Raw genomic sequence first — 17,005 nt, forward strand, 5'->3', positions numbered from 1 at the left:
GTGTGACAATCAAAGTTGCATCGCCATCGCTAAGAACCCTGTGTTTCATGCTCGTACGAAACACATTGAGATATTCAGTATCACTATGTTCGTGAACGGGTTCTTGCTGGAGATTTGCATTTGGAGTATTGTCCTTCCGTGGAGAATGTTGCAGATTTGTTCACCAAGCCGGTTTCTCAGGCTTCCGTGACTCCTCATCTTCGGATTCTCGGAGTTTGTTCAGCATCTGGTGCTAAGAGGGGGTGTTAGCACATTCATCCCCATATTCTGCTCTTTTATGGTGCCCATTTGGTCCCTTTTGCATGGCCCTTGCTTGTGGACTGGCCACCTCTTTTTCTAGTATTTTTTTGGGATTTTTCCTAGCTTTTCTGGCATTTTCCAGTCGGCCTGCCCAGTAGCTCCAGTTGGCCTGTTTTGTAGCTCCAGTCGGCCAGCTTACCCCTACTATAAATAGTGGGTGCTGCCCTCTCATTGTTCATTCAGTCTTGTACATATTTTGCTCCCTCACTTATGAGACTTGTAGTGTCTCTTGCTTGGGATTGTTTTGCTTCAGTATATTCAGCATAGTTTTCTCCATATCTCTCTCTCTCTCTTGCACTCTCTGTTTTTGAACATTTAGCATTCTGTGTGCTCCATGCTGCCTTAAAAGCATCTAGCTCTTTCTGCATTTGAGCATGGAGCTCGAGTTTTATGGCCTTTTTTTTTTTGACTGGTCTTAGGCCCAAGATCCTCCCATAGTTACCATTTTTCACCGCTAGTAGGCACTTTTTATCTGCCTGTAGGTGATGCTGCCGAGGAAGCACCTTGTGGGGTTTTGAACCTAGGACCTCCTGCTCCTAGGCAAACACCTTCACCACTTGGGCTATCCAAAATTGGCTACAGATATAGAAGTATAGGCATGATGTTGGGAGTTTGATCTTGGTGAGTCAGTTTATGCACTTGGATACGTGGCTAGGAGGATACTCAGGTACATAAATTCCATAGTACACTATGGACTTTTCTATGAGGCTGGAGTATAGGTACATGTACATGGATATCCTCATTGGCTCCAGTTTTACGGCCTTAGTTGCATTTTCTCTGTGTTTTTTGAAATTCATGTCTCATTGCCTCAATTTCATCCTCCTGCTCTATGAGGATGTCTTTAATGGCCATCATGCATGTATGCAGGTTCGCAGTGAAGACCGATCCATTTTTGGATTTCTTAATCTGTGCTTCCATTTTTGGATTCGTTAGTGCGTGTTTCCATTTCCTGCACAATGGTTTTCTGTTTTACAAACAATCCACCCCCCTTCACATTGCATGTTGTGTGTGTTGGGGGGGCGCTGCCATTTCTGTTCAGTATGCAAACTATCCTGCACCGTCACACAGGAAATTAATGTCTGCACACACAATTGGGGGCCATGGAGGCCGTGGTGCCTAGGTGCCCATTGGAAAGAAGTAGAAAAGGGAACTTTCTACACGACGTGTGCACTAGGCCAAGTCGGTCATCACAAATCAGCAATCGGCCTGTTCCGCCACCTCCATATAAGCATGCACATCTTCTCATAGCTGCCATCTTGGCAGTCTTGCCCACATCTGGGGTGAATACAAGCGTCTGTTGCAGTCTTAAGCCCTTAACACAGGCAGCAGGAGGTCTATAGGCAGCCCACAGGCCTGCAAATCAGCCTCGTGCAGACCATCTTCTGCATGCATCTTGGTCAGTTGACAGTCAGGGTTGAGGCCTGAAGTTAGTCTTGGTATTTATTTACAGCAATACAGCCCTTCTAAGGGTTATTGGGACCCAATCCTATGTACTGCCGCACTAGAGGTACACTGATTGATCGGGCTATAGAGCTGGGGCGGTCCAGGCGCCCCAAGATGACAGGCCCATCTCGACACCGGCGGAGACTACAACAGAAGATCAGGACCATACTGGCACGGAATGGGAGACGTCCAGTCAGAGTACTCACCATGGAGGACATTGAGGATATCCGCCATCGACCGATGAGAGACATCTTTGGATAGTGATGTATATAATGCTTACCTTTGTTACTGGAGTTTTTCTTCCCAGATGTTATCCATTAGGAGCTCCTAGTACCTTACTTTTCCTCATAGTTGTTGTTTCAGTTTCAATTAGTTGTTTAGTTGTTTTAGCTTTTCTTACATAGACATTGTATCAGATCCACCAATTGTTGTAACCTTTTTGGTCTCATAGGTCATTTTGGCCTTTTGAAGACGTTAATATATCATTTCATTTCATTTCTCTCTACTCCACACCTCTCTTGCATAATTTCAGTTTGTGAATGTGTTGTGTTTCATCCATTGACATTGGCACATTTTAGCTACCCAAGTTGGTCGACGGTGTTGACATGAAAAGAGTGTGCTTGTGCAATATCAAATCAGCATTATTCCGTGATCATGATAGGTCTAAACTTGAAATGGAGAGTAATCTATTTGGGGTCCATGGATTTCTGTTTGGAAGTGACAAAGTTTGTCCTTGATAGGTAATGATTAACATCTCAAATCAAAGTTCTGAACTCCCGCAAATTAGGAAAGAATGTAGTGTTCCTGGATTCGATTTCATGTTATCGGCATTGTTGTGGGAATTGCAGCTAGCGCAGAAGCAGAAAGCATGATGTCATCTATTCTGAGAAAGCACGAGTGTGGAGGAGAGGAAGAAATAGGTCAAGCACGATTTGCAAAGCTTCTTCAGGAGATCCTTGAAGATTTCGCGGAGTCCCTTGCATTACACCCAATGGCTGTTACATTAGATTTGAATGTAAACAATGGTTCTCAATTGCGGAAGGCAAGTTCGTTCTTTTATGCGGTATTTTGCGACTCACAAAATGCATTTTAATTGTTACGTTCATACACTTCATAATCACTTGCAATGATTTCCAGCTGCTAGACAACGCCGAACACTTTTCCAAGGTGGCAGATGGAATGTTTGATGAATTTGACAGCACAAAAGATGGGAAGCTCGATAGAAACGAATTGAAACACCTTCTTGAGAGCCGAGGCATGGAATGGGGTTTGCCTGCAAAAGAGTCCAGCGAACTTGTTGGGCAACTTTACAACGACTTGTTCTCAATCTGTGATGCAGACCACAGTGGCGAAATTGACAAGAAAGAGTTCCAGTTACTCTTACGTGAAATTTTTGAAACATTTGCAGTACAGTTGGAGTCCAATCCAATTTTTGTAAGGTAAAAAGCAGCATATGGAGGATATTCCAGTGTGCATGTTATTTTGGTGGAATTGCTTCTGAGTAGTGGTTTTGTTGATACTCTGCTTAGAAGTGGATGAGATGGCAGAAAACAAGGTCTAAGCATATTCAGGTGCACAAGAAATTCGAGCTACAAATTAACAGTTTCATTGTCTATGTCATAAGTAAAGATCCCCTTTGCCAAATTGATTCCATCAATCATGGTAGAAGTTTGGAACTATTATCATGTTCAGTTGATTTTGGCACTAGGAGTAGTCCTTTTGAGAGTTGAAAGGCCTTGGTGATTGATTTTTTTTAAAATTCAAATTCAAATTCTTGTTTTCATTTGAAAGGCTGCTAGATCGAACCTCCGAGGTCAGAAGTGTCATGGTCCGAAAACTGTCACATGGCTTTCTTTTGATATATCACAATCCTTCTCTCTCATATTTTGACTTTCGACATAAGTGGTCGCACCATTGTACAGAGAGTGAGCAACAACAAAAGATGCCTTTCTCAAAGAAGGGCCCTAAGCCCTCCTTAAAAATTGCATTCAAAGCTCACGTACCTAAACTGAAATTTCAGAAAGCCAATACAAGTAGGTGATCCACATGTGTTTGTGCGGCCAGGCCAAGCCAAGCCAAGTGTGACCTAAGCAGCGTGAAAAAAAGTATGCCTTCATTTCAAATTTCAAAAGTCCAAAAAATCCTTGACTCCTTTTCTCCCTCTCGTTTGACTAGACTACGTGGAGACGGAGTAAATTGTCTTAATAAAGAGTAGATGTATTTCATGAAAATTAGACAAAAAAATAAAATATGATACTATAATGGATAAAGTTTCAATAAGCATCAAACAATAAACATGATTTCAAACTTCTTGGCCAAAGAAGACTACATGGTCTTTGGATCCATTGTACATCTTTGAAAAATCCCTCACAATCCATTGTACTTGTAACAATGACTAGGCATGCATGCCAAAAAGCTTCTTCATTTTACCATAGGTTTGATTCCACTCATCACATGACCACAAAATTGCTACGTTACATGAGTACTCATTCTTGGGCATACTTGCTTCAATCTGATAAAAAAGTCTTCATATTGCATTTCACATGCTTTCACATTTACTAAGTTTGCAAACTTTTCTAACGAAACATGCATCCATATCTTACCCATTGCCTTGTGATCTTGTACATAGTCCTTTGGACTAAAGACTTTTTTTTAAACCTCAAAGAGCTTTAAATTTGAAAAATTGAACACTTAAGAAGGTATAAAGTAACTCTACCAACAAATTGCATATTCACTACTATGCAACTTTTCCAAGAGTTTAAATTGCTACATGGATCTTTCTCTCCCCCCAAATTATGAGTATGTAGACGATATACTCCATGTGCATGAGTGTCAACTTGATAATGAGTCCGAAATTATCTCTTAAAGGATCTAGTCTATAAGATTTTCATGGTAAAAAGAAGATTTGTATCTATGTGGATGTTATAACGACATGCTCACATTGAAACTTTATGTTTAAAATATTCAAGTAATGAAAAACAACAATCAAATGCAAAAAGAACTGCATCTTGAAAGAAGTAACCATACAAGTCACATCTCTCATGCATCCAAATACTCAAAAGAGCGGATATAAGTTTAACAAGTCTCAAAGCTATCCTACCACATGAAAGCCAACAAACATCATGCGTCTTCAAAACATTCTAAAGTGGCAACCGAAACACATCAGAAAGATGATGTTTTTCTCTCTTCTCATCTCTATTGTCTAGTGTGCATGTTTCTTTGTTGATGCTTGTGGATTCTCTATTAGGCTTTGTGTGGTAGTGGATTCAAGCTTAAGCTTCTCCATAGCTTGTAGCTTATCCATGGGCAAGGCATTGCTTGAGTAGTGATTGAGAATGCATGTTTATTTCAAGTTCCATTAAGCTTCAAGGTTTGTGTGCCTGCTAGGGAAGTAAGTGCTTGAGAATGAAGTATGCTTTGAGCTTGTGTATGCATTAGCTTAGCTTTCTTCTTGTATTGGATGCATTAATGAGTGGGATGATGAGTGAATGAGTTATGGCAAGATTGAGCTTGTGTGTGTAAAGTCTATGTCAAGGTAGTGGTGTTCATAGCATTTTTTCCATTTGTGGATAAGCTTTTGTGCACCGGTACGGGTTGAATCCCTAGCTCTGAAAGGGATGCAAATCCCATTGGATTGAGCTACACACGGATCATATTACTCATGCTACAAGTGAGAGAGTCTTCCGTCTCTCCATTGGCGCCGCTGCCGGAAAAAAGACTCAAAATCGGTTGAGAAGCTTGCATTACTACCACTATTTCTGTTTGTTTTTAGGTTTAGGGTTAGCACAAGTGTGGAATCTCGGAGCTAGTGATTAGAAGAAAAAAAAGGTAGATTACAAAGACAAAGGAGGGACCGGATAAGGTCGCAAATTTTATTTTTTTATTTTTTGTTATATATTTTTTAAAAAACACACAAAGAAACCATGCATTGTGACGGGTTGTAGCTCTCATGGAGCATTGCTATTGGGTGTGTTGCTAAGCTCTTCCATAGCTTATGCAAGCTCCATAGGCTCTCAGCTGTGAAGGGCCGCAAGGAAGCGAATGTGGCCGGGAGGGTGAGGTAGCCAAAATAGAGGCGAAGGTGAGCCGGCGGCCAGGTCCTTGTTGTATTCCACGAGGCCCTGCGGAGAAGGGCGTCGGCACGAGTGCGCCGGGGGGCCTTGCTCTATGATTCGCCAACATCAAAAAATACAACAAGGCCTACGAGCTCATGCGAGCGCTACCCAGCGACAATCCGAGGAGCTTCGCAGTGCAGGCCAACATACACTGCACCTTCTGCAAAATGGAGCCTACAAGCAGAGGGACACCAACATAACGCTGGCTGCGAGGTGCTGAAGGGAGGCGAGAAGGAGGCGTGAAGGACGGGAAGGAGGTCCGGCGAAGCAAGGCTGCCGAGCGAAGGCGGCGAGGCTAGCAGAACGTGAAGGGCCACGAAGCTAGCGGCGCAGGCCCAGGCGCTGCCGACGGCGGGGTCAGGTGGGTGACTGGCCGCTGAAGGCCGAAAGCAAAGAAAAGAAGGTTGTGGCGGCGGGGCTGCAGCAGCTGAGGTGGCTGCAGCTAAGGAGTGGACGTGAGAGGCCACGAGGAGCTGAGGAAGCGACTAGTGCAGAGGTGGCGGTGAAGAAAGAGGTGAAGGCGAAGGCCGGGCAGAGAAGGCGATGGTCGACGAAACCACGCAGTAGAACGTGAAGGGCAAGAAGATAAGGTAGCCGGTAGTGGAGTGGGTGCCTGGCTGTGAAGGGCCGCAAGGAAACGTGTGGTAGCGAAGAAGATAAGCACGGAGCATGGCTGGCGAATCCGCAGAGAGCGACGAAGAAAAAGGTTAGTATTTTTTTTAATTTTTTAATTTTTTAATTTTTAATTTTTTGTTAATTTTCATGTTCTTTGCATTTTTAAAAAAAAATAAAAAATAATTAAAAAAACAACAATAAAATAATAAAAATAAATAAAAATAATTTTTTTTAAAAAAAAGAAGAGAAAAAAAAAATCTGTAAATTATGTGTTTTATTTTGTGTCCACATTTTTTGCATATTTTACATTTTTTTAAATTTTTGTAATTTTTTTGCCTAATTAGTGTAATCTGCATAATTAGTATTTTTAGCATAATTCTTATTTTTATGTAATTAGTTTTAAAAAAAGGTATTCATGTTAGTTGCATTTAGTGGTTAGGTAGGGTTTATATATATATATATATATATATATATATATATATATATATATATAATCAAAAAAATAATAATTTCAAAAAGTGGACACTGTAACGTGCTAAAAATAGCATATGAACCTACGCTCGGGAAAATACTAGGGGGACGTAACACTAGTGTACCATCTAGGGTAACCACTCAAGGGAGCAGCACTCAATCGGTGGTTGGCAACTTGGAGAGTATTCTCGAGACATCTTCGGAGTCTCAAACAGAGAGCCTCTCAAGAACTGAGAGTGATATTTCAATGGACGTAAACGAGTCATTTGGCATAAATAGACCATCCACACCCATTGGTATGGCAGATTCTGCTAATCCATTTGAAATCCCAAATGGAGAGTTGATTGAGAGACTAAGAAAAACCCATGGGACATAGTAAAAGAAATTCCAGTAATCAAAATCTATCAAGACGACCCAATTAAAGAGGTGTATAGGGATGTGGTAGAAACCTACTATGCAACCACTAAGCACCCGAGCTTAGAGCTTCCAGTCACGCATACAATAACTGTAGAGCATCTAGATGGTTTCACTAAGCGTGTTCATGATAGATGGGGGAACGACTTTAGAACCCTTGAATGGCCAGAGGTTAGGGAAATGACATGGAAAGGAAGGCCCCTTTTCATTGAGGTGTCTACCTTAGACACGGCACGTCGAGATGAATCTGCCTTTCGAGGAGAAACACTAGCACCACCATGGGCTAGAACTCCAAGTGTGGCTCGACCAGCACCTTCCATGCGAACAACTGCTAAAAGGACCAGTCTTTCCAACGATTGATCCTACGAGGAGACCCGGGGCTATTAGAGAATCTAGGGGAGAAGAAAGACCACAAGCAAGTAGATATGTACCTCCAAGAGAACCCCATAGACCAAGTGAACTGACATTTGAAGAGCCTAGATTTAGAGGCCGAGACTCATATAGGAGACAGGACGATGAATATTCTAGAAAAGTGAGACCATCTGCGCTGCAAAAGCTTGTCAAGAAGTATGACGGATCCGGTGACCCATATGACCATATAGCAGCTTTTAAGCAAGCTATACATGCGGAGCAAGTCACGGATACGCATACGCAAATCGAAGGATTTGGCTTGACGCTAGAAAGTAAGTCTTTATCATGGTTTCAGACTTTAGAGCCTGAGGCAAAGCGATCTTTCGATGGGCTGGAAAAGAGCTTTATAGTTGCATTTTCAAAAATGGGAATTAAGCACAATGCGGTAGGTCAAATTTACGCCTTTAAGCAAAAAGATCAAGAATCGGTGCGAGATTGCGTAAATAGGCTAAAGCAGTACATCAATCGATGCCCTGACGATGAGAAGCCAAGCCAAGGAAGATTAATTTCTATCTTCCTGGAAGGCTTATGAAACAAGACGCTTCACGCTCACTTGTACGCAAAGAAGCATGTCATCTTCAATGAGTGTTGCATGGATGCCATGGATTATGATGATAACTTTGACATGACTGGCATGGGAAACCAAGATAGTCATCCGGATGATAAACGTAGCTGGGAAGGGCTCTGACTAGTGTGTGCCATTAGTTAATCCAGATCAGATTGCCGAGATAGTATTGAAAAAGATGGGGCAATACTACAAACCTTCCTATACCGATCCCAACCATCATACATGCATACTATACCTACAGGCCCCTACGCCTGTGGGGTGGAGGATGTGGAGGGAGCCATAAAACCGAGCAGTGCCCAACCTTCTCACCATTGGTTGGCAATCAACCAACAAAGAAGTGGTGCCAGCTTTGTAAATGGAACTATACGCATGTGACTTTGGACTGCAATCACATTGCAAGGATACAAAGGGAACAAGCAAACAACTCTGCACCTAGACAGCAAGTTGCGAACCATGAGAGAACCTTAGTTGCTCAAGAGCAAGCACGGCCGGTGCTAGGAGCTCAACCTTCTCCACCTGGCATAGCTTCCTTTAGATATGTGGAATATGAGAATCCTGAATTAGGTATGGAGATGGTTAGCTCTCAACCATGCTACATCGAAGTGGAGCATCCTCTTGTCGAACCCTACTTTGAGAACCCAACCGGACCAAGCCTAGTTCATGACTTTAATGGAGACCCAAGCTCTTTGATGCTTATAGGATCTCAGCCAACCAAGACTCAAGGTTATCCAGGACCATATCCTGCAAAGAGACTATACCCCACGCAACAAACAGGACCATGCTACGAATGTGGTGGACCACATTGGGCGAGAGAATGTCCAAACAAGAAACGACCCCTCTTAGCTAACATAGGCACAACATCTACGTTTCCACCTATAGAGAGGTTTTGCCAAGGGTGTAGCATTGACCATCTACCAAAGGATTGCTTGTTGAAGCCTGCGGATCCGGCAGCACAAAAAGCTAAAGCACTCCTCAACTATATTGAAGTGATTCCATCACCCACGACATCTGAGGAGGAGAACGAACTAGTGTCGCTAAGAGTAGTGACTAGAGCCCAAGCGCAAAAGAATGTCAAAGAGGTTGTTGAGAAACCCTCTGAGAGTAAGGTTCTATCCAAAGAAGGAAAAGAGAGAAAGAAATCAACTCGATGTAAACCACGCAGCAAGGGGAGTAAGAAGTCGAAGGAGCAGAAGAGCTCTGATGGAGGAAACTCTATCCCAAAAGAGCTAGAAGGAATGTTGAAAACGAAACAAATCGGAGAGAAAACTCAAAATGAGCAAAAGGAAAAAGCATCCGAGTCTGAGGAAAGCTCAAGAGGATCAGTCCTTGTGGACAAGGTGTATGAGCCTTTAGATGCAGTGCTTCAAGCGTATAATAGTAGGATCACAGCTTTGGCCGAGCTGCCTAAGAAGCTGCAAGAATATCCCAACCCTCGTGAAGAGACAATCAACTTGGCTATCCATAAGTAGTTGATTAGGGATACTCAGACTCTAATAGACGGCCCACCACCTATGTACGCAAGAGGACCTGCTTCTCTGAAGCCTACTTTAGAGACGATACCAGAAGCCACGCCAAGCATGGAAAAGGGAAGTGAAGTTGTATCTCTACATTTCCCAGAAATGCCTCAAGGCGATGATTTACCTCATACCAATGCAGACGAGTCAAAACCATTGACTACCGCAGATTTTGGAGATGAAATTCCTGAAATAGAGGAAGCAGTAGCAAGGGAGATGTAGGACTGATCTATGGATCTGTGGAGCATCTTGTTGAGACTTGCAACCTGGAAATGTTACCATAGACAGAAGTGTGACGGATGAGGCGTATATCCCTATACCTTTTCTTGAGAACTTGATAGATCCCTTAGAATGGAACCATGTTTTAGCTACCATAGACACTTGTGCATTGCCAAGACAAACACAGTTCTGTGATCCAGATGGGTATGACATTATTCCCGTAAGAATGCTAAGACCGATCTATGCAGAGGAACCTCAAGAAGCCCCTAGGTATGAAGCAAACAAATCATTATTGCTAGGAGATATGGTATCTATAGAGGAAGTATCCCCTCTTGAGTATAGCTCAGCTGACGAAGGAGATGAGGATAGATGCTTAGAATCCTCTGATGGTGGGAAGGATTCTGATGACGATGCCATAGTCCCTGAATCAGAGTTAGATAAGATAAGATTGTTGTTAAAGGGCAGAGAGGTCTTGCTGAGTATTCCTAGTGACAAATCGAAACGTAAGTTTTGCAAGAGTCATCGGAAGTTTCGCAAACAGAAAGTCAAGGAAAAGAGACAACAACAACAAAAAGAAAGAGAAGATGTGGATAAAGAAGGCTTTATTCCACCTCCAACCTTTGTAGGTAAGAACGAGTACTTGTACTACTTGGGAGCTGATGATTGCATCAAAGACGAGATGAAATGGAGATACGGCTTTCAATTAGTGCAAAAGCTAAACGAGAAGGAGAGTGACAACCCAAAGAAGAAGAGGAAAAGGAAACCGAAGCTAAAATCCAAGGCTTCAGTGCATTCAGTCAAGACTGAACAAAGTACCATGACGAGAGTGGAGCGTAAAGCTCTAGTGCAAGAAAGGAAGAGAATGCTTAAAGCAACATGGTCTTCCATGAGTGATGACTCAAAGGAGGAATAGGATACCACAAATATCCCCTGAAACTTCAAGAAATTCACCATACAAGATTGAAAAATAGTCTTGCAACAACCTATTCGACAGAAACCTGAGGAACCAGGAGTTTCCTATGATGGCCCTGAGGACGCCAAGAAAATAGACATGGCAGAACCAAGCGAAGAGCCACGCAACGTGTGGATTGCCACAGACTTAACCCAAGCGGAGGAAGAATTGCTAATCTCTACTTTGAGAGAGTATTGAGATATATTTGCTTGGAGTTACAAAGACCTTAAGGGGGTAGATCCAAAGATCTGCCAGCATACAATTCCCATGCGAGAGGATGCCAAGCCGTCCAAGCAGCGTACAATTCCCATGCGAGAGGATGCCAAGCCGTCCAAGCAGCGTCCTTACACATATAACGATAATTTTGCCAAAAAGATCAAAGAAGAGATTGACAAGCTATTAGCGGCTGAATTTATTTATGAGATTGAACATACAGAATGGGTTTCACCGATTGTAGTAGTACCTAAGAAGAATGGAAAACTACGAGTATGTGTCAATCTAAAGAAAGTAAATGCTGCTACTGTCCGGGACCACTATCTGCTTCCACTCACTGATCATGTATTGGAGAGGGTAGCTGGTAAGAAGGCATACAGTTTTCTTGATGGATTTTCGGGCTACAACCAGGTATCTATTGATCCCAAGGATCAACACAAAACCGCATTTGCTACAGAATGGGGAGTGTTTGCATATAGAGTCATGCCTTTTGGTTTGACTAACGCTCCAGCCACCGTTCAGAGGCTGATGAGCCATGCGTTCAAAGAATACCTGCGATTATTCCTTGAAATATTCATGGATGACTTGTGTGTGCATTCCATAAACAGAGAAGAACACATAGAGCATTTCAAAAAAATCTTTGAGAAATGTAGAGTGTATCGCATATGCCTTAACCTAAATGCAAGTTTATGGTTAGGCAAGGGAAGATTCTAGGCCACATTGTGTCTAGGAATGGTATATCCACGGATGCGGAAAAGATAGCTGTTATTGTTGAGCTACCTAGACCTTACAATGCAAAAGGGATACAAGTTTTCATGGGTCATTGCGGCTACTATCGTAGATTTATCTACATGTAAGCGGAAATAGCACGGCCATTGTACGCACTCCTTGTTGTATTTGAATGGACAGAGGATTGTGAAGAAGCCTTTGAAAAGCTGAAGAAGGCATTAGTGTGACGGCACCTATTCTCAGGCCACCGGATTGGGATAATTTATTCCACGTACATATAGATGCTTCGGCTTTTGCAATTGGCTATATTTTAGCTCAACGAGGCGCGAGAACAAAATGGACTTTCCAATCTCATATGCTAGCGTGCTGAAAAGAATTACACCACCACGGAAAGAGAAGGCTTAGCTATGATCTATGCTGTGAAGAAGTTTCGGCATTACCTTTTGGCCAACAAATTTACATTCTTCGTAGATCATCAAGCTTTGCTTTACCTTGTGAACAAGCCATGTGCAACCGGAAGGATTGTACGTTGGTTTGTTATTCTACTCGAATTTGAATTTGAAGTAGTGGTAAAGAAGGAAAAAATGCATCAGCGGGCTGATCATCTAACTTCAGGAGAAGCACCCATTGGTATAGATGATGATATTCCTGATGCTACTCTATTCTTGGTTGAGACAGCACCAAGATGGGCAGAACCCATCATTCAAGTTTTAACGACAGGATTTGTTAACCCCATTAGTCTCACCAGTGAAAAGATAATGACCTTAGAGCATTGTGCTCCTTATAAGCTTCTTTCTGGACGATTGTATAAATTAGGAAAAGATGGAATACTTCGTCTATGCCCTGACCTTGATCAATATGATGAGATTATCTCATATGTCCACGTGAGCTTAGGAGGTAGACATGTCTCTGGAAAGGATACGGTTAAAAGAGTTTTGTGGGAAGGATATTGGTGGCCAACACTTCATGCTGATACAGAAGAGTACGTATGGAATTGTAAAATTTGTCAACAAAGGAAACCCATTCCTCATGTGACTCTATTTTATATTTCAACAACACCCAATTGGAGTTCGTACATTGTGAAGTATTTGACCTAGGCATAGAAAGAGAGCCATAGAGGTAGAAGCAGCGAGTTTTCAGATTATTGAAGTCCAGCTGTACAAAAGGGGCAAAGATGGAAACCTACGGACTTGTGTTTGTGAGAGTGACTACCTTAGCGTATTGACTCATGCACATTCAGGAGTTGGGGGGGTGGACATTTCTGTGGAGAAACAACTGCCAAACTTATACTATGGTCATGACTATGGTGGCCTACGCTTTTTCATGATGCAACAAAGTATGTCAAACGATGTGATCAATGTCAAAGAGCCAAACCTCCTACCAAGTATGAGGACATGCCATTGAGACCAATTATGGGAGTTAGAGCTTTTGCAAAATGGGGAATTGATTTTGTGGGACCGATTAAACCACCAGCATGCCATACACATGTTGAGTATATCATTGTAGCCACAGATTATCTTACGAAGTGGGTAGAAGCAAAAGCCATAGTAAAAATTGATGCTAGGACCACTGCAAAGTTTTTATACGAACATGTGTTTACACGCTATGAGAAGGATTATGAGATATGTAAAAGCTACTACAGATTACGGGTTGTTTTATGCATATGGTAAACCCATCGATATGACAGGTTGATTGGGCTAGTTGTGCATATGATAGACGGTCAACCAGTGGTTATGCACAGATGCTGATTGGGCTAGTTGTGCATATGATAGACGGTCAACCAGTGGTTATGCATTTGGTTTGGGTAGTAGCATGGTGAGTTGGCAAAGCAAAAAACAGCCAACAGTTGCATTGTCGAGTACAGAGGCAGAGTATCGAGGAGCTGCATTGGCAGCATGTGAGGCAGTTTGGCTACAAAAATTGCTTAATGACTTTGGCATCACTTTGGAGGGTCAAAGCTGCAAACTTTACAGCTCTGATGGTACCAAGTGATCCCTTATGTTCAGTAGATTCCCAGGATGTCTTTCTTTTCCAAAGTGGATCAGTTTTGCTATATCAAATCTCAGTTGCCGTGTGCGTTCATTGCATATCAAAACTAACAATTTGACATGTCAAAACAAGTACAATCTTGATGAAAAATATATTTTTATGCTATACAAGACATGTACAACATGCATGTAAGGACAGATTTCACCAAACACACCAGGATGACACAGACACGTCTGGGTCAAAAGTGATGATTTTACAACTTTGATCACACTGCTGTGTTCCACTGTATATGGGATATCTAGAGCTGCAATCTTTTCAAAAATTGATCACTTTTGCTATTTCAAATGATCAGTTCTTGGTCCCCTTGGAATAGCTGTAACTTGGCACTTTTAACACATTTTGAAATAACCTTTATCAAGTAATACCTGATTTGGGTCTTGTACATAATTCTTAGGTAGCTTGACATGAAAACATTGTGAACTTAATGTTATGAGGTTGTAATTGTAACTACTCTCACTAAAGCTTCCTATTAGCAAATATCAAATATTTACTCAAGCTCTTTGAGTATTGATGTTCCTTTTAATTTCCTCCCTTAGTGAAGATGGCGTGTGAAAGGAATAACTTAGTAGCTAATGCATCCACTCAATTATCTCACATATGCATTCATTTAGCTACTCATACACACATGCTAGCAAGTAGCAAATGCAAAACAAGCATGCAACTAATGAACTTAACACAAATGAACAAGATTGAGCGCCGGAATTCTTGAGGCCGACCCCCCCTCGAAAGGCTTTGTATTAATTCTTTGCTCTTGAACTTTTACAAAGAGAAAGCTTAGATTAATACATCTCTTGGACCATGGAGGCCGCAAACCTTGAGCTCAAAGACTCGCCCACCATTGATGAGAAGATCTTTACATGTACATGGCCACATGATGAAGCTTGGACTGTTTGGTGAAGTGCTCTTCACCAAAAGCCGCATCAAATTGTTGGATAAAGTTGAGGACTTTATCCATGTTGCCATATGTACCATCAAATGTGACAAAAGTCACATTATTTCCACCCTCCTTGAACGTTTGAAGCTCGCGAGCTCTCTTCCAAGCATAATAGGTCCTTTTGCACCTTCTTGGTATGCGAGTGCATGCGCTTGACCTTTCTTGTAGAGAACTCTGTTTTACCATTAGCGAATTCAACAAGTATTTTTTGTTGGGGTGGTAAAGCCCATTGTGCGAGCCCTAAGTAAGTGGGCGGCCAGACAATATACATACATACATACATACATATATATATATATATATATATATATATATATATGTATGTATGTATGTATGTATGTATGTATGTATATGTATATATATATATATACAACTCGTCGTCGCACTCCCCCCCTCACTCGCTCGTTTTATCCTCTCCTTTCACCTTGAATCCCGCACCCTGTTGTGTGGCTGGCGGCCTTGGCTGAAGACGCAGCAGCCCCCCCTCCCCCGTGGCTTCCCGGCTCTCTGCACTCACAGCACCTCATTAGCCCCCCCCTTCACTCCTTTCTTTCTCTTAGCTGCGCGTATGGCTTCCATAGCTTCCGCTTCCGAATCGTAGACACAGGGGGATCCCCTGCAACACCAGGAGGACTCCACCGCAGCCTCTCCACCTACCCCTGCTGCAGAAGCCATCCCCTCATGGATGAAGAGAGAGTGAGCTTCCAAGCCGAGATAGCTCGTTTGCAGACAGATTCACTCATCTTCAAGATATCTAGCGGGCGCCCCAATCCTCAAGAACTTCGGGACATTCTTCAAGGGTGCCTGCTAGTCGACACGGCTGGTACCATTCTCCTTATTTCAATTAGGGTGACTGGTTAGCTACTATTTGAATATATGGGTTGTGTGCTATGTCAATGCACTATAGTGGCCCATGCTTTGAATGCACCAACACCTACCCCTCGTGCGGAGCTATAAAAGGAGACCATTGATACGAGGAGGTCAACACAAAAGCCTTGATATGCTCCTTGGCTTTTGCAACTCTAGCTTTAGCTTCTTCTTGAGCTTGACGTTTAAGTAGCTCATGTGCTTCTTTTCATGTGTGGGCAGCATGCATTGTCGATGCATCCCCATAGTACAAATCATCTAGCCTAATGGCAAAGACAAAAGACTTGTCTATCAAAAACTATAATAGGCTTATTACTACAGAAAAAGGGCAACCCATCAATTAGGCAATGATTTATTTCAAAAATTTAAGAGGAATTTTCACACTCACTTGAGGGGGAATGACAATCATCCATGCCCATTTGAAGGCATTGGCCAATGCTGCTCCTCCAATGGATGATGAATCTACAAAACTACTAAGAGGAGAGTGAGCCAAGGAAAGATATGTGCAAGGCCCCAAGGTGGGCACATCTATAGGAAACTCTACCCATGCCACCATTAGCCAAAGATGAAATACATAGAACCCAAAAGAACCACTGCATATCAACCTGCACAAGTGACCCAGGTCGAAATAATAACATTCCTCCATCAATTGGTTGAGATGGAATTAGGACAAGAAAGTTTGGAAGGCATGATGACTTATTAAAAGAAAAAGAAAGCCAGGAATGAGGAGCCCCGCACAATTCACCAAAGTAAAAATGAAAGAGCGAGAGGTTCTCAAGATGATAACAAGGACAATTTTAATACAAAAGGGTGAGGCATAATCTTTATCTTTATATTCAATTGTGGAATCTCAAGAAACAACATAATTGAGCAAGCTTAGAATGAAGCCCAAGCAACCAAAGAGGCCCACATGGTGGCAACTCAAATGCCTGAGAGAATTGAGATTGACATCAAAGATGTCTCTCCTAGAGATCCCTCAAGAGCACAAGAGTGTCCTCACAATTTGCAGGGTGATACCTCAAGCAAGGCTCTTGGACATGGGCCAAATTGAATCAAGTTTTAATATATGCATGGCTATCCAAGAGACACCCAAATGTATCAAGTGAGACAATCAATAGAGTATATAGATAAATCCACCCAAATATAGCTAGATTGTGCAAATACATATGTGGGCCCAACTAGATAATATAT

General features: G+C 42.3%; 1 protein-coding gene across 2 annotated transcripts in view; it reads left to right on the forward strand.

Moving 5' to 3' along the window:
* Positions 1–3,522, forward strand: part of LOC147612835 (calcium-binding EF hand family protein) — a 68,366-nt gene extending 64,844 nt beyond the window's left edge. For both annotated transcript variants that reach the window (XM_086783480.1, XM_086783481.1), the window contains exons 3-5: positions 2,592–2,785; positions 2,881–3,182; positions 3,273–3,522. In XM_086783480.1, the coding sequence (XP_086639606.1) occupies positions 2,592–2,785; positions 2,881–3,182; positions 3,273–3,282 (506 nt within the window). In that variant the 3' untranslated portion in view covers positions 3,283–3,522. The remainder of the gene's footprint in view (positions 1–2,591; positions 2,786–2,880; positions 3,183–3,272) is intronic.
* The last annotated feature ends 13,483 nt before the right edge of the window (positions 3,523–17,005 follow it).

This window comes from Cibotium barometz, chromosome 45 (genome assembly GCF_041138505.1).
Source record: "Cibotium barometz isolate CiBa-2024 chromosome 45, ASM4113850v1, whole genome shotgun sequence".
In the NCBI taxonomy this organism is placed as follows: Eukaryota; Viridiplantae; Streptophyta; class Polypodiopsida; order Cyatheales; family Cibotiaceae; genus Cibotium; species Cibotium barometz.